Raw genomic sequence first — 23058 nt, 5'->3', positions numbered from 1 at the left:
GGGGGCGCTGTGGCAACCTCCATCGTTTCCCCGCTCTCCACTTCTCTGGACCAGCTCCCAGAGCCACACGCTCGGGGCTCCACCTCCTACTTGGCAACATCCCTCCTTCCCATTGGGCGAGGGCCGTCCGGGCCGTCCAATGGAACGAGGCGTTGGTGCGAAGAGGCGCCACCATCGTTGAGCGGCTGGGTCTCTGCTGCAGGACGTGGCTGCGAGAAGTAGGTGGGCTGCGTCGCGTCGCCTCAGGTCCGTAGCTTTGCCTCCCTCTCCTGTCCTGCCGTGGGCCCACGATGCCGCAGTACCAGACCTGGGAGGAGTTCAGTCGCGCAGCGGAGAAGCTCTACCTCGCAGACCCTATGAAGGTAAATCACTGGAGGGGCCAGTTCCTCTGTCCCAGCCCCCGGTCAGGATAACTTCTCTGCCGTCCGCTCGGCCTCAGAAGCTTCTCCAGCATCCTAGTAGGTTCTGTGAGTGAGGAGAGACGGACCCCGCCAAGTCCGCTTGTTCCTCCCTTATTAACGGCCCAGTGAAGCCCTGAAGCGGGCAAGATCGGGGTCATTTCAGGGCCCTTAGGTAGCCTTCCCCCGCCCCCAATCCCTGAACATCCCTTATGGCTGTCATTGGTTTACGTGTCTCTAAGGGCAGGGCTCCTCCCGCTGCAGTTTCGGTCTCTGTCCCTCAGCTGTTTTGGTGCCCTTGTCCCGTACTACCTCGTGTAAGATAAAACGGTTATGTTTTTCTGCCACCGCAGAGAAATTTTGGAAAGACCCCAGTTTGGAGGCATCTACAGCCATTAGCGTAGAGGTTCTTAATCTTTTGGAGGTCAGTGCCTTTTTGAGAACGTGAGATGCTTGCATCCTTTTCTCAGAAAAATCCACTTGTACGTAGAAGTTTGTAAACAATTTTAGAGGGCCCATGGATCCCTGTAATTCATTCATGGCCCCCACAAAAATTATAATAAATGAGTGTCAGAGGTTAGCTTATTATTAAAAAGCAAAGAAGTCGCAAGGATGAGAATATAGCATTTGGTTCTTGACTTTTCTTCCTTTCAGGTTTTTATTTATTTTACTGTCATCTAAATAATATTTGAAGCAGCTCCCTGTTAATTAGAAATTTTGCTAGCGGGACTTCCCCGGTGGCACAGTGATTAAGAATCTGCCTGCCAATGAAGGGGACATGGGTTCCATCCCTGGTCCGGGAAGATCCCACATGCTGAGGAGCAACTAAGCCCCTGAGCCACAACTACTGAGCCCACGTACTGCAACTACTGAAGCCCGCGTGCCCAGAGCCCTGCTTCGCAACATGAGAAGCCACCGCAATGAGAAGCCCACACACCGCAATGAAGACCCAATGCAGCCAGAAAAAAAAAAAAAATCCTGCTAGCTTTTTAGATAGTAGATAAGTAACAAGATATCTACTAGATAAGTAACAAGAAACTGTAAAACATTCTTAGTTTCATTCTTTGCAATACAAAGATGTAATAATAACAAATTATGAAACGTGTTAGATATTTTTGAAATTGAGTACTTTGTTTATGACACAATTTCTGGCTCCTCCATTTGGTAGATTTTGTTTGTAGGGCCATCTGTTTCTTTAAGCAGTTACACCATGCGGACAATACAGGATTTTTGTCCAGAAGTACCCACAGTGTAAACTAAAAATATTTGAAAAGATAGTAAAGAATATACAAATTCACATCAAGAGTAATCATATTTTAAGAATGTGGTCATTCTTAGGGAAAATGAAAATAAAATGGTAATTATAGAGCATTGCTGTGAACAAGGCATGTCTAGTATAGGCAAGAGAGCGAGAATCTTTGAGCTCTTTCCCCAATCAGAAAATTCCAGTGGCCTAAAAACTTGTGCCTTCTTATGATAGCCTTGCACTAGTTAAAAACTAGTGATTTTTTTGATTGGAAGGTGAGGGGATGAGTGGGGAGAGACTGACAGTTATATTGAGTACCTTGTATGTGACAGACATTTTATATATATATTTATTTGTGTAATTTATGTGGACAATTAAGACAGCCCCTTGAGGTAGATGAATAAACAATCTTAGATACGTTAAATGATTTGCTTAGTCTCTAAGAAATGAGGCTAAAATTTGAACCCACATCTCTAAACCCCATGTTCATGCTATTTCTACCGGTCCATACTGCTGGGACTAAAAAAAGAAAAGAAATTTTGTCAGAACTCTTTGGGATCTGTTTTACGGAATTCTGTCTTCTCTCCCTGTTGATTACATCCATCACCTTTTACCATTCTCTGTTGCATCCGCTCTAACTGAAGATGGCATTATTTCTGGACCATGTAATGCACAGTCTGCCTGTTTTTAAAATCCCTTCTTCACTCTCATACCACAGCTCTCTAAAACACAAAAATTGAATTCTCAGTTCCCTGCTTTAAAACTGGTTCTTCATTGACTGCTGGTAGACATCTGGACTCCCAGTCCCCATTCTGACCCTCTCTCCAATCTTGGTGGCTTTGTCTTCCACCATTTCCACTATCCTCAGCCCTAGTCTCATGAAGCTACATAATGCATCATATTTTTAGACTGCCACTTCAGCTTTTCTCCTAACTTCTTCCCTAAAAGAAAAAAAAAAGCATTTCTGAAGCCATCTTCATAAAACCTTTTTACACTTCCCCTTCTCCCAATCTAAATTACTTGTGTTCTCTTTTAACATTTTACCTGTATATGCCTTTATAGGGCTTAATTTATGTTGTCTTATGTTTTGATTATTTTGCTTGGTTGAATTCAGAGTTCCTAAGAAAGCAAGAACCTTGATTTCTTTTTCTCTCTTAGTGGCATCTGACATGGTAACTTAGGCGCTCCCTAAGTTACAAAATGGACTCTCTTATAGTACCACAGACCTTTTAACTCTCATTTCTCCTACTCGCCAGTGAGTATTCTTTTTTTTTTTTTTTTTTTTTTGCGGTACGTGGGCCTCTCACTTTGTGGCCTCTCCCCTTGCGGAACACAGGCTCCGGACACGCAGGCTCAGCGGCCATGGCTCACGGGCCCAGCCGCTCCGCGGCATGTGGGATCTTCCTGGACTGGGGCATGAACCCGTGTCCCCTGCATCGGCAGGCGGACTCTCAACCACTGCGCCACCAGGGAAGCCCCAGTGAGAATTCTTTTAAGCGAGAGCTAAAACTTTACGTAGTTGTCATGCTTAGAATATTTTTTAGGTTCAGTTTCCTTTTGTTTCTGGAGGACTGAATTTTTTTAAATACGTAAAACTGAATTTAATAGCTCAATAAATAGAATCAGTTAGTCTAAAGGTACCTAACCTAGTTGTCATTATACCTACTCTAAGTGCTTGGTGCGTTCCCTTTCCTCCCTCACCAAGACAAATCTCAGGGTGGTATGACTTTTTTTTTGCAATCCCAGGAGAGCAGAGAGCATAATGGGAAAAGCTGTAGGAAAAGCTCTAATAGCCCTTTTTATCTAGTTTCCAGAATTGTCTTGAGGGTCCTATGCTACATTGTAACCATTTTAAAATTATGTTCCTGTTTTGGCTTATAGATACTTAGCACTTTTTAAAACAGCTAGCTAAAATTAAACAATAGTTATTTATTTTGGTTAACAAGAAACTTGACTCTGCTGCAGTACACTTGTGAATCCATCATTTAAAGTAGTAAAAATAATGTTCATGGAAGTTGTAAACTCTATTGGGAGATGTCTTCTTTTATTGGAATATCGTAATACCTAAATCATTTTCTTGACTTCCTAACTGTAGAATACCAAACAACAAAAAGTGCTGTGTAGCATGGCACTCAATATAGGAGTTATTCTGGATTTAGAAGGTTGTTGATGGAGACATCATGTTGTGCCATCATGATAAAGATGTGATTTTGCTGAGTAACTTAGCCTGAGTCCACCTCCTGAGAGCCATGGGAACATGGAAAGTATGAACTGTGACTGCAGGGCTCTTTTCCTGGGGAATGGATTTGAACTGAACTAGCCATTTCTGCTATTTTTTCCCCCTTCTTTTCCTGTCATTCCTCTGTGGCTAGGTGTGTTGGTATTGTAGGGGACAAAAAACTTTCTTCTTTACTCTCTTAGGTGTTATGACTGGGGCTCTGCAAATTAACAGGTAGAAACATACATCGCACAGAAGTTCACAAAGAAATGTGACCTGAGGAATTTGGGGCCTATATGCCATCTTAACAAAGGGTGGGAAAGAGGCTGGACAAAGGAAAAGAGGTTTGGAGCTTCTGGGAGGGGGTAAGTTGTGAGAAGGTGACTAGGAAATGTATGGGAAATAAGAGTTGTTTAGTAAGGTTTGTTAGGGAACAAACCTTGTTCTCTTTTCCCAGGGAGAGGGAAACACCTTTATAATTGGAAACTTATGTCACCTTTACAAAGGTTAATTTATGTCCTGCTTTTGGCCAGAAAGGGCAGAGAGCTAATCGCCTTCAGCTCAAAACATTCCTTATGCCTAAGTGGTATACTTTGAGATGGCAAGCTGTGAATACCCCTCAGTATGTTATTCTTACTGGCAAGATATGCCAAACCACCTTAAGAGTCTCACAGACTCTCTGAATATGGATGTGTCTTGGGAATTTTCAGTACATCTCTTCAAAGTGGCTGAAAATAAAATACCTGACTTTTTTTTTTTTGGTACGTGGGCCTCTCACTGCTGTGGCCTCTCCCGTTGCGGAGCACAGGCTCCGCACGCGCAGGCTCAGCGGCCATGGCTCACAGGCCCAGCCGCTCCGTGGCACGTGGGATCCTCCCGGACCGGGGCACGAACTCGCGTCCCCTGCATCGGCAGGCGGACTCCCAATCACTGCGCCACCAGGGAAGCCCTACCTGACTGTTTTAAGTCTTAAAAAATTGCAGCAATAGAAATGAACAAAATGCTGTTTTCCCGCATTTCAATAATAAGTTTACAGTAAAGGTGCCTTTAGATGTTTTGGCTATTAATTCTAAAAGGATCCATTTTAACCCACCTGAAGACTAAATTATTTATGAGAAATGTCTTCTGACTTCACTGTTTCTAAATATGTATTTTTATTTCAGGCACGTGTGGTTCTCAAATATAGGCATTCTGATGGGAGTTTATGTATTAAAGTAACAGATGATTTAGTTGTAAGTATACATTTTTATTTGTTGCATACTTTCAGATTTGTTTGAGTTAATCATTTGTTTGAAGTTATTTACATAGAATTTATGCAGGTCACCCATTAGGATGCTTATTTCACGTTTCATTCCCAAGTCAAGAACCTTGGTCTGGAAGCTATTTTTGTAGGCACTTGGAAAGATAATTCAACTTGCTTCATTAATGCAGTATGTTAAGTGTATTTTAATAACTGCTCTCTTGGGACCCTAAGCAAGAGGAACGTAGAGACCAAAAGTGGCTATGAGGGGTAAAGGTTTCTTTATACGTGTGTGAGAAGCAAATAATGGTATTTGAACACAAGTTATAGGCTCTATAATTATATTTCTGACCTTCCCTGTCTGCTCACTCTTGTCTGTTCCTCACACCCCATTCATTCCTTACCCCCCTGCCATCTGGTTTCTGCATGAAGTCTTCCACTCAGACTGCTCTTGGTGAGAGCTCAGCAGCAGCCCTTTATGTCAAACCCAGTAGTCTCAGCAGTTCATATTTTATGTGACCTCCTGGCTGCTTCTGAGAAAACCACTTCTTTTAGAAATTATTATTTTGGCATCTGTGCTCCATTTTATCTTGTTTTTCATTTTCTGTTTCATTCTTCTTTGCTAATTATTTCACTGATATGCCCCCATAAATATTGGTTTCTCCAGGATTCTGTTCTTGATCTTTTCATACCACTTCTGGACCAACCCATTAAGTCCAGTACGGCCTGTATCTGTCTGTTTCCAGTTTTGTACCTTTAGCTCATATTTTTCTTCCGGCTTCCTGACTAGCTCTAAGTTGAGCATCCTGCCTCCTCTACTCGTTAACATTAGCCTGTCTAGAATGGAACTCATCATCTCTTATCAAACTGGCTCTTCCTGTTTTTTCTCTGTTAGTTGCGCCGTCGTCTACCTGCTCAGAAACCTGGGGATCATCTTTGGTCCCTTCCTTGCCCTCATTCTCACGTTAATTATTCCTTCATTTGAAAAACTTGTATTTTGATCCTCCGATAAGTTCCATACATTTTGCTGGGCATTTGTGAATTATTGATTCAAGCTCCCTCGTCTCATTTTCTGCCATGAACTCTCCATCTTGACTGCTAACCTCTTAACTTTAAGGGCTCAACGTCACTCGCCTGGACTAGTAGAATAGGCTCTAACTGTGTCCCTGCTTCCAGTTCATCCTTTAGTCGTCCTGTGGTGCCCTGCCGGAGTGATTTCTAAAAATGCAAATTTGGTTGTTACGACCCTGCTTAAAAATCTTTAGTGGCCAAAAAAAAAACTTTAGTGGCTTCTTATCAATCATAATGTAAATTCCACCCTCATATCCTGTCTAATCTTCGTCTTTTCAATGTTACTTAAGGGCTCCTTTTATATGCCATGCTGTCTTAGGCCTCTGAGCTTTTGAACAGTCTGTTTCCATCTCTGCAATATTGAATCCCACCCCTGCCCCAGTGTGACAAGCCTGCTGCTTATCTTTCAAAACCCAGCTCAAAAGGATTGCTTCATCTCTTACTTTTATTTCTGCCTCTTTTTGTGCTGTTTCACAATTGTCTTATCACATTCGACTTTTAATAGATTGTGAGCTTCAAAATAGAGATAGATCAGTAATATTCTTACCAGTATTTGTAGTGACTAGCATGGTGTCCTGACCCAGAGGGTACTTAGCAAACACTTTATTTTTATTTTTATTTTATTTTATTTTATTTTTTTGCGGTACGCGGGCCTCTTACTGTTGTGGCCTCTCCCGTTGCGGAGCACAGGCTCCGGACGCGCAGGCTCAGTGGCCATGGCTCAGTGGCCATGGCTCACGGGCCCAGCCGTTCCGCGGCATGTGGGATCTTCCCGGACCGGGGCACGAACCTATGTCCCCTGCATCGGCAGGCGGACTCTCAACCACTGCGCCACCAGGGAAGCCCAACACTTTTTTTTTTAATGGATTAATTCTTTTAAAAATTTAATAGTGACTTTAAAAAATGACTTTTTGGTCATATATTTTACTATATTTGTGTTCAGGTTTCCATTGTGAGGTGGTGTGAAGTCAGATCTTTTAATGATTACCATGTCTTGCAAGAACCAGTTGAGTTTGGTGAAGTAACTGTGAAAATGTGGAAAAGGAAGAATAAATTGAGCTGTATTGTGCTAAACCTAGATTCAAAAGATCTGAATCCTAGCTTAGCCATCTACCAGCATTTCATCCTGGGGAAAGTTCAGGCCAAAAATTTTGGCTTTTGGGGCCTTAATTTTCTTGTCTATGAAGTGCCACAGTGATAGTCTGCTTACCCAGTTGGGTTGTTGTGGAGTGTAAATGAAATATGTGGAAGTGCCTAGCACTAGTGCCTGCACTTAGTAGATTCAGTAAATGTATACTTGAATCTCGAGCATTCACATTGAGAAAAATTTTACTTATGATTGTCGCAGAGTGAATAGATATATCTACTGAAGAGAAATTGGTATATCCTGCTTTAAAAATAGAGGAAAATGCAGAATTGAATTCAGTACAGGAGGCTTTATCTCCAGATGATAACTTTTTGCCTCTGGTAATGATTAAATATAGTTAAGGATTCATGGTAAGCAGTATTGGAAAGAACTTTATTTAAAATTGATGATTCCTGTGGCAAGATCTAAATATGAAAAATACTTTTTGTTCCCTTTCTTAAAACTGCTGAGAACTAGTCCATGTCTAGAAGGGACCAAAGATACAATCAAACCCATCCTCCTAAACAGTAAATGTATGAATCAACTCCAACATAAAAATTTGTTTTCTAATGACTCTTAAAGAAAAGTTTGTATACTTCAGTAATTCATTTTAATGGCTAATAATTCCTTCACAAAACTCGTCTTAGACTTCATTATTATCATCTTGGAGCTTTGTCTTTTTTATAGTTGCATTTATGCATCATTTTTTTCCAACGCCATGACTGATTTATAATATTGTCTTCTGTGGACCTAAAATCTTTCTGTGTATTTTAGTGAGAAGGTGTTTGTTCTTCTCACTAAACTGTAGTGAGAAGGTATTTGTTTTTCTACAGAACATATACTAAAATTGAAATGGTGGAGATGATTATGGCCGCTTTACAAAATTGTTAGACAAATTTGTACAATGCGTAGATAAAATTTTTTTAAGTAAGTGATTTAAAAGCTGTATGAATTCAGATCAGTTGGGCATGATGGGGTTGAACTCCAAAGTACTTAAGTTGATGAATATTACTGTAGGATCATGAAGTTCCCATTGTTTAAAACTCACATGAATCTAAGATGGGCTAAAGAAAAATGGATCAGTGTTACAAGATGAAAAAAAGACTGCCAGCTTAAATTTGATAATTTTGAAGATTCTAGAACAAATGGTTTTATGGCCAATGATAAACAGATCTTAAGTATCTGTCTAATGAAGAATTGAATTTATAGCAAGGAAGAATTTGGTTTGGTTTAAAAATTATAAGTAATGTCAGAAAATCAAGGTTGAATAGATTTATCTCGTTTGATTTAGGTAGTGACCAGCAGTAAGCAAGGGATTCCAGATTTTAAAAAAATTATCATTAATTCCCTTAATTAATTAATTAATTAATTATCATTAATCATTAATTATCATTAATCCCTCCCCCCTCCCACTTCACAAATAGAGAAAGGGATCCTAGGATTTATATGCTTTTCCCACTGTAACTCAGTCATTTATGACCAGATCCCAGGGAGAAAATATCTGATTCCAATCTTGAAGTCTTCTCATCAGACCATGGCAGAATTTGAAGACATTATTCAACTGGTCATTTTTGAGAAGCTTCTAATAGAGATCAGTTTGTTTTTTTAACCACAGCAGTGGCATTTGAAATATTATAAAATACTGAACTTAAGGAATGTAATTGTTGGGGACTTGGAAACTTGCATGTAATTCCTTTAGTATGACCTCCAGAGGAAGTAGAGCGAAACAGTGGTAGGAAAAGACTCAAAATTTTATCCAAGCCTATGTTTGCTACGTCATTGATAATCCAGTTTTACATAGTTAATGTGTGCTTTTAAAATTTCTGACAGTGTTTGGTGTATAGAACAGACCAAGCTCAAGATGTAAAGAAGATTGAGAAATTCCACAGTCAACTAATGCGGCTTATGGTGGCCAAGGAATCCCGCAGTGTTGCCATGGAAACAGACTGAATGGTTTGAAATGAAGACTGTCATGTTCTTAGGAAGTAAATATCTTTTGAATTTGAGGAAGTGTTGGGACAGAAAATACTTTAACTAAGTGGGCTATTCAGAAGCCAAGAGATCATTTTTTGTACTTTGTTTTTTAATGTTTACTTTAGAGAGCTAGGACTGTAAATGCTTTCAGTTAGAAAGCCTTTATTTATTTTTGGAAATGGAACAAGGAATGGCTCTATCTTGGAAACTTTTTGCAGATTGTTTGATGTTAGGCGAAATAAATAATTACTCTCTGGTAAGTTTGTATCGGTAATTTGAAAATGAGATATCAGAAAAGCCAGTTCTTCCTTAAATTTAGTTAATCTGTCTTTAAAAGAAAAATTAAATGGGACCATTTTGCTGGATTCATATATTTCTTTTGGAGCATAAATTTTGTGCTGTTGATGACCAGAAAATATAAAATACGGTAACGGGAATTAACTGTGCACAGCAGTATAGCTGATTATATATGGTAGTGTAGTCTCAATTATATCTAAAAATAGCTATGAAAACAAGTATGCTTTACCTTAAACTTTACAAATTTAAACTATATTTTTAAATATAAGGGATTCATAGTATCATTAACTTGTTGAGCAAAGACTAACTTTGAATCTAATTTTCAGTGCTCAGAAACATCTGTTACTTTAAATGCATGAACAGAATGCTCACTAATGGATCGAAACCACCATATTACAGAAATATTTGCCATCTATATTTTCTCAGAAGGGCTAAGGATTATTTGAACTGTTAAATTTTTGCATACCTCTATGACACCTCAACCATTTCTCTCATTACTTAACCAAGGTGTTAAGCATGACTCTCACAACTGTTCTCCATTAAATCAGAAGTATGATATTATTTGATATTTATCTTATATTTGTAACCTGAGTTTTACCACCTAAATATAATGTTGATTCTTACATTAAAATATTTTTTGTTAGGAATTTGTTGTGTTGATCAGCGTTTTAACATGGAAAGTTCCATTAGCCATATGAATTTTGGCATGTTTCAGAGAGATCAGTAAATAAAATATTACATGAATATATATTGTTTCTCTTTAAGTTTTTAACTTCTCAAGAATTACTTATTTCTTGACTGGGATATTCTATATTTAGACTAAAGTGAGCCTAATGATGCTATATATACATTTTTATTTATTTTGCTTCTTGGTACTTTTATTATATGACTTTCTCTGAGCTGTATGCTATGGCATTTTGTTTTCTTGATTAAGAAAAGTAACATCAAATAGTATAGGGTTTTTTGGGTTTTGGTGTTTTCCGCCTATAGTAGGATAACCAGAGGTTTTTTTGGCCTTTTTCTTTTTCATTTACATCTTTCACTTTTTAACGCTACTTTATGAAGATAACCGGGAATGGGGGAGACTTCTATTTGAGTACTTTGAGTCCTTGTAGCTTGCAGCAGTGATTAAGAGCAGGGGTTCCAAGGCAGACTGCCTGCGTTGCAATCTTGGCTCTGGTGTTCCCCGATTCTGTGGCTTTTGAGACAGTACTTCTCTAAGCCTCCATTTTCTTCTCTGGGAATTGGGCTGACAGTAGTATTCATAGGGCTTTGAGGATTAAATGGCATAATCCCCTTTAAGCCCTTAGCACAGTACCTGGAACACAGTAAAGCTCAATAAATGGTAGCTATTATTACTATTATTGTTATGATTGTTATTTTTCAGGGGACTGGGTATAAGTAGCCAGCTCTTAAGTTTTCTCATAATTGTAATTGAATAGTTACTTATAAATAACGTTTGCCTTTTCTACCGAGCTATGTCTATTATCAAATGCCATTTTTGGCAGGTGAAGTGAAACAAGATTGTCCCCATGGGGAGTGTTCTTATGTGGTGGGGGAAACTGAAATCCTTAAATCTAAAACATGTTTATTTGTACCTCCACAAAATTAAATTACTAAGAGAACTAATTGGTGGTGAAAGTATTGAATCTCTTAAAGACCATATAAATAATAAAACACCAAATTATGTATTCTGAAAATCACAATGCTGTATACTCTGATTTTTTTCTTTTATTAGGAAGTATTTCTAGATACTATAATCACACTTTCATGGACTTTTTTTGGTCGGGGGGCTGCTTGTGTAACTTGGAAGATCTTAGTGCCCCAACCAGGGATCGAACCCCGGGCCCCGGCAGTGAGAGCCCCAAGTCCGAACCACTGGACCGCCACGGAATTCCCCATGAACTAATTTTTAGCAAACTGTTTTGTGATGTATTTGATCGAATGCTGCTGACCCTAAGGTAATCCAAATGAAGTCATCATAGTAATTAAGGTTCTATGTACAGTTAGCGGTTTTGTTCTTCTCTTGGAAAGACCCACTCTCCTTGGAGCACAGAGCCCATTAAGCGTTGTTGGCTACATATGTTCTCTGTTGAAAGGGCTGGCTTCTTTCTCCCTAGCCTGCCAACTTTGTGTCTTAAAAATATAAAATTTCTTAGTCACAGCTCTAAGTCAGTGATTAGAGGCAGTGTTGGCAGCATTTTATAGTCGATATCTTCTGTTACCCTTAGAAAAATCTAACAACAGTATGATGGTAATAGTCTTGAAAGGACTGTTGACCCTTGAACAACATGGATTTGAGCTGCACAGATCCACTTATATGCCAGTTTTTTAAAAAAATGCATAATACAGTAATACACAATCTGCAATTGGTTGGAATTACAGTTATGGAGGGCCGGCTGTAAAGTTAAATGCGGATTTTCTACTGCATAGAGCATCAGCACTCCTAACCCCTGCATTGTTCAAGGGTAAGCTGTATTCTAAAACTAATCCAAAATGAGTGAAATGTGAAATTAATTGCCCAAGGACAGTAAGAGGTACTCCTTTCTGCCTGCTAAAAATGAAACAAAACCAAATCCCTAGTTAATATTTATTGTTCCCCTTTTAGTAAAAAATACCTTGTTGTGGTAATGGCAATATCATAGTATTTAGTATTATTTCTTTTTAAAACAGAAAATATTCCTCTCGCTCTACAGTTAAAATTTATGATAGCATGAGAAGAAAGTCAAAATATTTAATTCTTCTTTTTTACATTAAAAGTAGTGATTGGGCTGGTTCCAGATAAAGATGAAGAAGCACACTCCACCATGGTGCTTGCACTGAATACAGCTATGAGTGCACAGAGCAGCTGTTTGAGGACTCTGAAAAGAAAATAGCAGGTGGGTTGGGCAAGAAGACTAGAATTTGAAGTACCATTGAACCAGTGATGAATAAGTCTTATCATTTTCCTCCCTCTGGTATCCCCCAGCCTGAATTCAACACATTGGAAACCTAGAAGTGAGTACTGGGGTGCAGACCAGGAGTGCCAGAAGCCTTCGGGTCTGACCCAAGAACTAGAAGGGTAACTTCTAATATTTGGAGAGAGTGCAGAAATCCTTTTTCTTTTTCTACTCCCCGCCCCGTTTTCTGTGTTCTCTTACAGCCCACCCCCAAGCAATCCCATGGTGGTGACAGTGTCAGCTGCTGGCAATGGGAGCCTCCAGGAGCCCAAACTCAGGGAGATAGCCCTGCCTTTCCATTACGGCTGTGTTTCCAAGAGGGTGGCACCAACCTTCATTTTTTTCTCTTCGTTCTCTGTCTTCTTGGCCCTGGATGCAAAAGACGGTGGCAGAAGTGCGCAGGGTAACTAAAGCCAGATTTCTTTTGGCCCGAGAACCAATAGAAAGAATCAGAAAGTACCAGGGAGATCATAGAAAGGAAGGAACTCAAAAAAGTGACCTTATAAAGCTGTTTGTGTAGTTCTGAGTCTGCCCCCAATCTGCTAATGTGTATGGATCTGATTCTTGTCAGCATGTTAAAGACTTAGAAACTGAACAGGTAGACCACCACCCAAATCCCAGACCAGCAGTTGGGAGGCATTCACACGCAGTAGGTCCAAAATCACTGCAAAAATTTTGAAAGCTGCACCTGTCTTCTGTAGGCTATGATTCCAGTGTCAGTTCACCTTTCAGAAACTACCTGGTGTTGAACACCTGAAAGTAACCCAAAGAAACAAAAAACAAAAAGCCTTTGCCTGAAACCTTACCAGGTTGACTACCTGCTGAAACAAACAAAAACTCTGTATTCTCCATAGGATTTAAACAAGGCCCAGAGTTGGTAACAATATTCAAAATGTCAAGGATACATCAAAAATTTCCTGGCATAGAAAACTCTCCAAATTTGGTGAAAAACTTAAAACCTATAGATTCAAGAAGGCCAAAGAAATCCATATCATAATGGAAATCCAATCACAATCAACGAAACTGGACAATGATCTTGAAAGCAGCCAGTGAAAAGCATTATCTATAGGGAAACAATTATTTGAATGACTGGATTTCTCATCAGAAATTATGGAGGCCAGCAGGAAGTGGCACAATATTTCTAAATTGCTGAAAGGAAAGAATTGTCAACCAGAATTCTATATCCACAGAAAATATCCTTCAGGAATAAAAGTGATATAAAGCCATTCTTGGATGAAGGAAAAGGAAGAGAATCCATTGCCAGCAGACTTGGTGTGAAAAAGAATTACTAAAAGAAGTTCTTCAGTTAGAAGGGAAATGATACCATAAGGGAAACTGAAACATTCAGGAATAAAGGAAGAGCAATAGAAATGGTAATTATCAGGCTTCCTGGGTGGCACAGTGGTTGAGAGTCTGCCTGCTGATGCAGGGGACACGGGTTCGTGCCCCAGTCTGGGAAGATCCCACATGCCGCCGGGTGGCTGGGCCCATGAGCCATGGCTGCTGAGCCTGCGCGTCTGGAGCCTGTGCTCTGCAATGGGAGAGGCCACAACAGTGAGAGGCCCGCATACTGCAAAAAAAAAAAAAAAAAATCCGCTTGCCAGTGCAGGGCACACGGGTTCAAGCCCTGGTCCAGGAAGATCCCACATGCTGCACAGCAGCTAAGCCCATGCACCACAACTACTGAACCTGTGCTCTAGAGCCCGCGAGCCACAACTACTGAGCCCGCATAGCACAACTACTGAAGCCCATGTGCCTAGAGCCCCTGCTCCGCAACAAGAGAAGCCACCGCAACAAGAAGCCAGCGCACCACAACGAAGAGTAGCCCCCACTCACCGCAACTAGAGAAAGCCCGTGCACAGCAACAAAGACCTAACACCGCCAAAAATAAATAAAACTTAAAAAAACAAAGAGTAAAACTGTCAAAACTCCCCTTGCCCCACAAAAAAAGTACACAAAAGATTTGAACAGACACTTAACTGAAGTTGGAAAGATGGCAAATAAGCACAAGAAAAGATGTTTAACATCTTCAGTTTTTAAGGAAATGAAAATTAAAATCACAAAATATCACTATAGATCTATTATGATGGCTAAAATTAAAAAGACTGACCATACCAAGTGCTGACAAGGATGTGGGACAACCAAATCTCATACTGCTGGTAGGAATGTACAACTGTTACAACCATTGGGAAACAGGCAGTTTCTTTAAAAGTTATACATACGTCTAATCATCCATTCAAAGACTTGTACCTGAATGTTCATAGCAGCTTTATTTTTTAATAGCCAAAACACTATCAATAGACACAACTGAAGTCCATCAACAGGTTTTTGGATAGACAAATTGTGACACATCCATACATAGCAATACTATTCAGCAATGAAAAGGAATGAACTGTTTATACACATGACAAGGTAGATGAATCTCAAAATAATTATGCTGAGTCAAAGAAGCCAGACATGAAGGAGTACATACTAAATAACTTACATGAAATTCTAAAAAGTGCAAACGAGTGTATAATGACTGCAGATCAGTGGTTTCCTTGGGGAAGAGGGGAGATGTGGATGGAAGGGATTATAATGAGACATGAGGAACCTTTGGAGGTGATGGATATCTTCACTATGTTAATTATAGTGACAGTTTCATGGGTGTACACATATATAAACATTTGCAAAATTGTATATTCTGAATATTTGCAGTTTATTGTATGCCAGTTACACCTCAGTATGGTGTTTTGAAGAAAAGGAGAGAACCTCGTGAAAAACACTGCAGTTAGCTGGCAGCCTCCAATTGCCACACCTGTGAGATTTGCTGCAGGTTCACACTGATATGTCACTCTTCCTGGGCTGTTCCCAGCCAATAACTGACCATGGCAGGGATACTAGCACTGGGCCAGTCCTGTCCCGTATAGCCTGGCCAAGACAGAGAGCTGCACTGCAGGCTGAGGCTCTTCCTACCCATCTTCCTTCCTCCCTGCTCTCCCTTCACAGGTGTCAGACCCGCACTGTGGTCTGAGGCTCTTTCCCTCTCCTGCTTCCTCTTCTGTTCACAGGCATTTCTTTTTTTTTAAAGAAGATGTTGGGGGGTAGGAATTTATTTATTTATTTATTTATTTATTTATTTTTGCTGTGTTGGGTCTTCGTTTCTGTGCGAGGGCTTTCTCTAGTTGTGGCAAGCGGGGGCCACTCTTCATCACGGTGCGCGGGCCTCTCACTATCACTGCCTCTCTTGTTGCGGAGCACAGGCTCCAGACGTGCAGGCTCAGTAGTTGTGGCTCACGGGCCTGGTTGCTCCGCGGCATGTGGGATCCTCCCAGACCAGGGCTCGAACCCGTGTCCCCTGCATTAGCAGGCAGATTCTCAACCACTGTGTCACCAGGGAAGCCCTGTTCACAGCCATTTCTGCCAATAGACCTCTACACTTACTCCATCTTGGTATGTGCTTTCCAGAGGACTTGAGTTGATAATGGTATCTTCAAACGTGTTTTTGCTAATGTTCTGTTGGGTTGTTGTCATTTCTTTAAGGTTTCTTGGAACCTTGGACAAGTTCTTTAACCTCTGTGCCTCAGTTTCCCCGGATGTAAAATGGTAGATAATAAGAACCTCATAGAGTTATTATGAAGGTTAAATGAATTAGCATTTGTAAAGCACTTAGGGCCTGGGACATAGTAATTTCTATGTGTTTATTAAATTAAAAAACAGGAATCCTCTATGTTTTCAGAATGTCTTTTGTTAAATATTTCCCAAGCATTTTGCCCATTCTGTCATTCATATTTTATCTTTGTGTATGGATACTGTTTTGATCCCTTGGAAACTAATTTGTTATTGCTGCCATAACAGATTATCACAAATTTAGTGGCTTAAAAATCGCACACATTTATTCTCTTACAGGAACGGAAGTCTGAAGTGACTGGAAAAGGGCTAAAATCAATCAGAATTCATTCCATCTGAGGGCTCCAGTGGAGAACCCATTTTTTGCCTTTCCCAGCCTCCCGAGGCTGTTCTCATTCCTTGGCTTATGGCTCCACGCTGCATCTCCTTTCCTACCCATACTCTGTCACATCTCCTTCTTCCTTTGACCTTCTTGACTCCCTCTTATAAGGACCCTGGTGATTACATTTAGTTCCCACCCAGATAACCCAGGATAATCTTCACATTTTAATGACATCTGCAAAGTCCCTTTTGCCGTCTAAGGTAACTGTCACAGGTTCTGGGGGTTAGCTCAGGGATGTCTTTGGGGGAACCATTGTTCAGCCTACCACAGATACCTTTTGCCATGCAAAAGTTTCAGATTTTGATATAGTCACTTACTCTCTTAGTCCGTTCCTTTATGGTTTCAGTCTGACACCACTTTTCTTGGCATTCATGTACATGAAACCCAGAAAAGCAGGGAATTCTAAGCCTGTGAGGTTCACCCTTGACCAGTGAGGGATGGTGCTAATACTCCTACTTTTTGCTCCCTGTGTGGACAGTCCTGAGAATCATTTTATAAATCTTCTCAGAAGGTCCCATAGAATCAAGCACCAGTTACCCAGAGCAGTGGTGTAGTTGAAAACACATCCTCGTATTGTCTTTTCCTCCTTTACATTTTCACCTCCCAGCCCTCACTCCTATCCCTGGGATGACTTCCCACATAAGCTACTATAAGTAAGCCTTTGTCTCAGGCTCTGTTTTCAGGGGAACCTAGATGAAAAGAACAGAAAATACTCCTGGAAATTAAAAACATGACAGCCGAAGTGAAAAAGTAGAAGTGGGAAAAGAAAAAATTGCAGAAATACCTCAGAAAATGGAGCCAAAAAGAAAAAAGAGGCAGAAAAAAAGGCAAGAGTAGATAGGAAAAACAGTTCAAGATTTGGATATAGGAATTCCCTAAAAAAGAACATGGAGTGGAAGAAACCATCAACAAGATTATTTAAGAAATTTTTGCAAAATTAAAGGACATGAATTTCCAGACTGAAAGGGCCTGCCTAGTGCCTTGCATGAGGGTGAGAGTAGACCAAATATCAGGACCTATGATCTCAGAATTTCAGTATAATGGTGTTAAAGAGAAGCTCCTATAAGCTTCCAGAGGAAAAGGGGGGAGAGGTCTTTTTTTTTAAATTAATTAATTTATGTATTTTTGGCTGCTACTCTTCGTTGCGGTGTGTGGGCTTCTCAATGCGGTGGCTTCTGTTGTCGTGGAACAGAGGCTCTAGGCACACGGGCTTCAGTAGTTGTGGCTCACGGGCTCAGTAGTTGTGGTGCACGGGCTTAGTTGCTCCGCGGCATGTGGGATCTTCGCGGACCAGAGCTTGAACCCCTGTCCCCTGCATCGGCAGGTGGATTCTTAACCACTGCACCACCAGGGAAGTTCTGGGGGTGGGGGGTGGTTCTTTAAAAGGATCAGAACCTTTAAAAGGATCAGATACCTTTAAAAGGCATCAGAGTGGCTTTGGGCTTCTCAAGGGCAATACTAGAGACTAGAATATGGTGGAGCAATGCCTTCAAAATTCTGAAGGAGAACTGTTTCCATCCTGGACTTTTGTATTCATCCAAACAGTTAAAGGGAAATATTGAATAAAGACATTTCCCAGACACATTTAGATTAGGTTTTACTGAGGTAACCCTCCAATCTCAGTATCTTGAAAAAAGTTTATTTTTTGCTCAAATGACAGACAGTTGTAGCTCCTCAGCAAATCGCGGGGGGCAGTAATCTACTCCACAATGTCTCAGAAATTTAAAATCGCGGGGGGCAGTAATCTACTCCACAATGTCTCAGAAATTTACCTGCCACATACCCTTTTTCAGGAAGTCACTCAAGGGGGTGTTCCTCTAAAATGGAATGAATCAAGAGAGATGAAGACATGGGATGTAGGAAGTGGATACCTAACATAGGAGATAGTAGGAAGGAATCCCCAGGATGGTGGAGAAGCAGGAACTCAGATGACAGCTGTGCTGCAGGGATGGAGCCACCAGACCGGATCAGAGGCAGGTCAGGGAGCTCCTGAGGCACTTCTTTAAGAAAAGGAAAAAAATCTGATGTGAATGAATTTACTACGAAGGGATGTATATAACTGATAGGTCAGTGGTGAAGTAGTGATCGGTACAGAGAAAACCAAGCAAATTTTTAAAATATTAATTCTAGGGAAAACATCATGTTACACAGGAAAAGAAAATCATAGTGATAATAGCTTGGCCCTGAGTTGCCTTCAAATAATGAAAACACTGAATATTAAAATGTAAGTAAAATTGGGGGGAAGGAATACGGGGCGGATGGAAGTTCCTTAATGAAGTCAGTTGAGCTAATTTCCTTATCTGTTGAAGTCTTCAACAGGTAGTGCCTAAGATGAGGTTAAAAAAGAAAAAGACTTGGGCTTCCCTGGTGGCGCAGTGGCTGGGAGTCCGCCTGCCGATGTAGGGGACACGGGTTCGTGCCCCGGTCCGGGAGGATCCCACGTGCCGCGGAGCGGCTGGGCCCGTGAGCCATGGCCGCTGAGCCTGTGCGTCCGGAGCCTGTGCTCCGCAATGGGAGAGGCCACAACAGTGAGAGAGGCCCGCGTACCGCAAAAACAAACAAAAAGACACGTAAGTATACAAATATAAAAAGAATCAGTTAAAAGGGTTAAACCTGGTTTTTGCTCTTCAAGGAGAACGGGATGGAGGTGGGGGAAAAGGGCTGAAACTGCTGTTGTCTTAAAACCATGTAGAGCCAACTGAGGCTTCAAATGATTGACTCTGATTAAAATACTGAGTTTAAATAACAATCTCCTCATCCTGGGCAAAACAAGAATGAAATGATTCTCCTACTCAAATAGGGCATCGTCATAATGCAGTGTCCAATGCAGGCCCATAGAGGGCTCAAGAGGGCCTTGACTTCCTTTGAACTTTGTGTATAAACTGTGTTTACAACGGGCTTCTTTACTAAATTCTTCTGTTGACTTTTGATCTTCATGAGATAATATTGTTGACCTTGAAGTCCTGGGAATATAGTATAGTCAGTGATCTCAAGAAACGTGGGAGAAAGTGGTCAGTGTGAACTAATTTAAAAGAAATTTCAGGATTGTTGAGTAAGAATATATCCTTCTGCCTTTCTGTGGACATAGGAAAAGTGCTTTAAAAAATCCAACATTTTGCATCTTTCCTCTTCGTTTGCATCTTTTTGTAAAACTATGAAATCTATTTAAAGCCTAGAATTTGGGCTTCCCTGGTGGCGCAGTGGTTGAGAGTCCGCCTGCCGATGCAGGGGACACGGGTTTGTGCCCCAGTCCGGGAAGATCCCACATGCCGCGGAGCGGCTGGGCCCCTGAGCCATGGCCGCTGAGCCTGCGTGTCCGAAGCCTGTGCTCCGCAACGGGAGAGGCCACGACAGTGAGAGGCCCGTGTACCGCAAAAAAAAAAAAAACCCTAAAATTATTTTCTATTTGTGGTGACTCAGGACATATTACTTTATTTTGTCATTCTTGATAACCTCCCAAAAGATATCTTTGTAAATTATCTTGTCTATTGTACAGTTGTTGGAAAAAATCAATAAACCAATCTACAATAGGAGTAGAAAAGAGTTTTATTTGAGCCAAACTGAAGATTACAGCCCAGGAGACACAGATTCAAGTAGCACTTGAATTGTGTTCTGCCAGACTACAAAATGGAGGAGGCTTATAAAGGCAAAGACTGCAAAATTACAGGAGCTGTTTGTCAAGAATTATAATTGGAGCTGGCAAGAAGTAAGGTTGCCTGCCAAGGGAGGATTGGTTGTAGTCCCAAATGGTTGCATAGTTACAAGGGGAGACCTTGAGACCGTGAGGTTGCAGCTGGCAGCTATCAGATATTGTTTTGAGAACGGATGGTTGTGTCCTTGAGTCTGATACAGTTCAGAAAATGTAATTCTTAGTAATCCAGGAATGTGTCTGAAACAGTGTCCAAAATGGCTACTCAGCTCCATTTTGAAGGCTTGAACCACAGTTACTCCATTTTGATTTTTTAAAATGCGTTCTTTGTGTTAATGGTTAAAGCAGATGTACATTAATAGGCCACAAACAAGCTGTTCTTGTTAGCCTAAAGTTCAAGTTAAATCATGTATAAGCCAGAATAAGTTCTTATACCTCACTATGTGAAAATCTCTTCCATTAGTTGGGGTAGCACATATGCTAACAGATGACTGTTAAATATACTTGATTATAAAAATGATGAGAGATACAGATATGAAATAATTCTGTGTAATTGATTTTCTTACAAAATGCTCTCTCCTTAGGGCATTTTGTAAAATAGCCATTTGGTATCCTCACCTCCACTCTAAAGCCCCAGGGGATCTGTAATCTGTTCACTTTGAGGTAGATAACACTTTTGTGATGAGTAGCAGGTGATATGAGAATCTAACTCTAATAAAGTACATACAGGGTCTGATGCAATCAATAATCTTTCAATTGGCATCTGAAAAGGAACTTACTGATAAGCATCCAGAGAGCAGAGAGTGCAAGGCAGGAGCCCCATGGGGAATAAACGTGAAGGAAAAGTTTGCGTGGAAGCAGAAGTAAACAGTAGTTTATTGGAACTGATATGAGCCTGGAATTGGGAAGAGTGCAAGCCATGCTTTAGAAATCTAGGGAGAAATGCAACAAATCTGGAATGTCCGATGGCCTTAGAAAATAATATTTTTAAATGAATTTCTATTTTTATCTGTACATGGTTATTGAGAAATCAAATAATCAAGGCTTAGAATAAAATTTAACGATCCCCTTCCCTCATTTTTCTCATTCTACTTTCAAGTCTTTTGGCATTTACCTCTGAATATCTAAATAATATGCCTATAATGCATATTTCTTGGTTTGTCAATTTTAGACATGACCTATTGATTTTTTCTTATAATAAAGACTTAAGTATTATACACCTGCCCCTACTGCTCCCACTGCATCCTCCCAAGATAGTAACAATAACTTTGTGTTAAATCAATAGTGGTTACCTAATGATGACTATGTAAATATGCTCACTACGCAGCCAAGCAGTGTACCATGATTAGATTTGCTTTCTTGAACAACTTTCTGTTTTTCCTGTTGTTAATCATTTTCCTCCTTCACTTATTTTTCCATCTTCCTTTCCATAGTTTTTTTCCCCCTAAATAAGCCATCAGATCTGACAAATATCTGTTCATGCTATTTCCCAAAAAGTTAACTCAGTTAATATATAATTTCATTTCTTCCCTGGAGACCTGCCTCCCAGCCATTTGTCTTCCTCTTTCAATTTGGACAGGTTGCTTTCTAAGCCTGCTGCACAGTTGTCAGCCTAGGACTCCTATTGCTGCTCCTTTATTATATCCCCTGTTTCCCAAATACCATGTCTTCCCCTTTCATATTTTACCCCCTTGTTTTGCTGGAGCACATCCTCTAGTAATGTCCCTAGAACCGGGTGCATGAGAAGTAAAAATATATTTAGTCCTTATACGTATGAGAATGTCCTTAATTTGCCCTCACACTTTATTATATAATTCTTCTTTGGAAATAATTTTCCCACAACTTTTGAAGGCCTGGCTTCACTATTTTATGGCATCTGGTGTTATTGCTAAGAAGTCTGAGGATATTCTGATTATTGAGTCTTTGTGTTGACTATTTTTGTTTTTTGGGTCCCCCCCCCAACCAAAGCTTTTAAGATCTTCTCTTTTTCTTTAGTATTCTGAAATTTCACAATGACTTGCATTGGTGTGTTCTTCTGACTTTTTATTGTGTCTTTTTCATCTGGAGACTCCTGTGCTTTGGTTTGGGAAATATTCTTGGATTCTTTCTTTAATAATTTCCCTCTGTCTATATTCTCTTTTCTCTCTTATGGAGCTCTTATTAGTCTGGTGACTTCTTGGATCGATCTTCTGATTTTTCTTTTCCTTTTTTTTTTTCTTCCACTGTCTATCTCTTTGATTTGTGTTCTATTTTTCTGAGAGAATTCCTCAACTCTATCTTCTGACCTTTCTCTTAAATTTTTAATTTCAAAAAGTGCATTCTAATTCTCTGAATGCTTCTTTTTTAATTGTGTCTTGTTCCTGCTTCAATTCATTTTTTACCTCTTTGAGGATATTATAGTTTCTCTGTTACCTGTGAGCACTTTCTCTCTCTAGTTTGGACTCTGCCTTTTATGTGGGAGACTTTTGCCAGTGTCTGGTGATCTTTTAATATTTAGGAGTGAGGCACTAAAACACCATTTGGAAGTTCTGTGTGCGTGGGGGGCAGTAGCCTGATTGACCTCAGTGGAGGGTGGTCAGATGGGGAGCCAGCTGTTTTGTTATGAGGCCCCCAGATGTCACTATCTGTGGCTCTTTTTTTTTTTTTACAACTTTATTGGAGTATAATTGCTTCACAATGGTGTATTAGTTTCTGCTTTATAACAAAGTGAATCAGTTATACATATACATCTGTTCCCATATCCCTTCCCTCTTGCGTCTCCCTCCCTCCCACCCTCCCTATCCCACCCCTCCAGGCGGTCACAAAGCACCGAGCTGATCTCCCTGTGCTATGCGGCTGCTTCCCACGCTATCTACCTTACGTTTGGTAGTGTATATATGTCCATGCCTCTCTCTCGCTTTGTCACAGCT

General features: G+C 40.4%; 1 protein-coding gene across 1 annotated transcript; it reads left to right on the top strand.

Moving 5' to 3' along the window:
- Positions 1–151: 151 nt before the first annotated feature.
- Positions 152–10318, top strand: SRP9 (signal recognition particle 9). The gene is made up of 3 exons (XM_060088636.1): positions 152–362; positions 5026–5094; positions 9130–10318. Exons 1-3 carry the CDS (start codon positions 291–293, stop codon positions 9247–9249), a joined length of 261 nt encoding a protein of 86 aa, XP_059944619.1. The 5' UTR covers positions 152–290; the 3' UTR covers positions 9250–10318.
- The last annotated feature ends 12740 nt before the right edge of the window (positions 10319–23058 follow it).

Source organism: Mesoplodon densirostris, chromosome 2 (assembly GCF_025265405.1).
Source record: "Mesoplodon densirostris isolate mMesDen1 chromosome 2, mMesDen1 primary haplotype, whole genome shotgun sequence".
NCBI lineage: Eukaryota > Metazoa > Chordata > Mammalia > Artiodactyla > Ziphiidae > Mesoplodon > Mesoplodon densirostris.
Note: the sequence above shows the minus strand (reverse complement) of the source record. Positions and strands in the feature narration are given on the sequence as shown.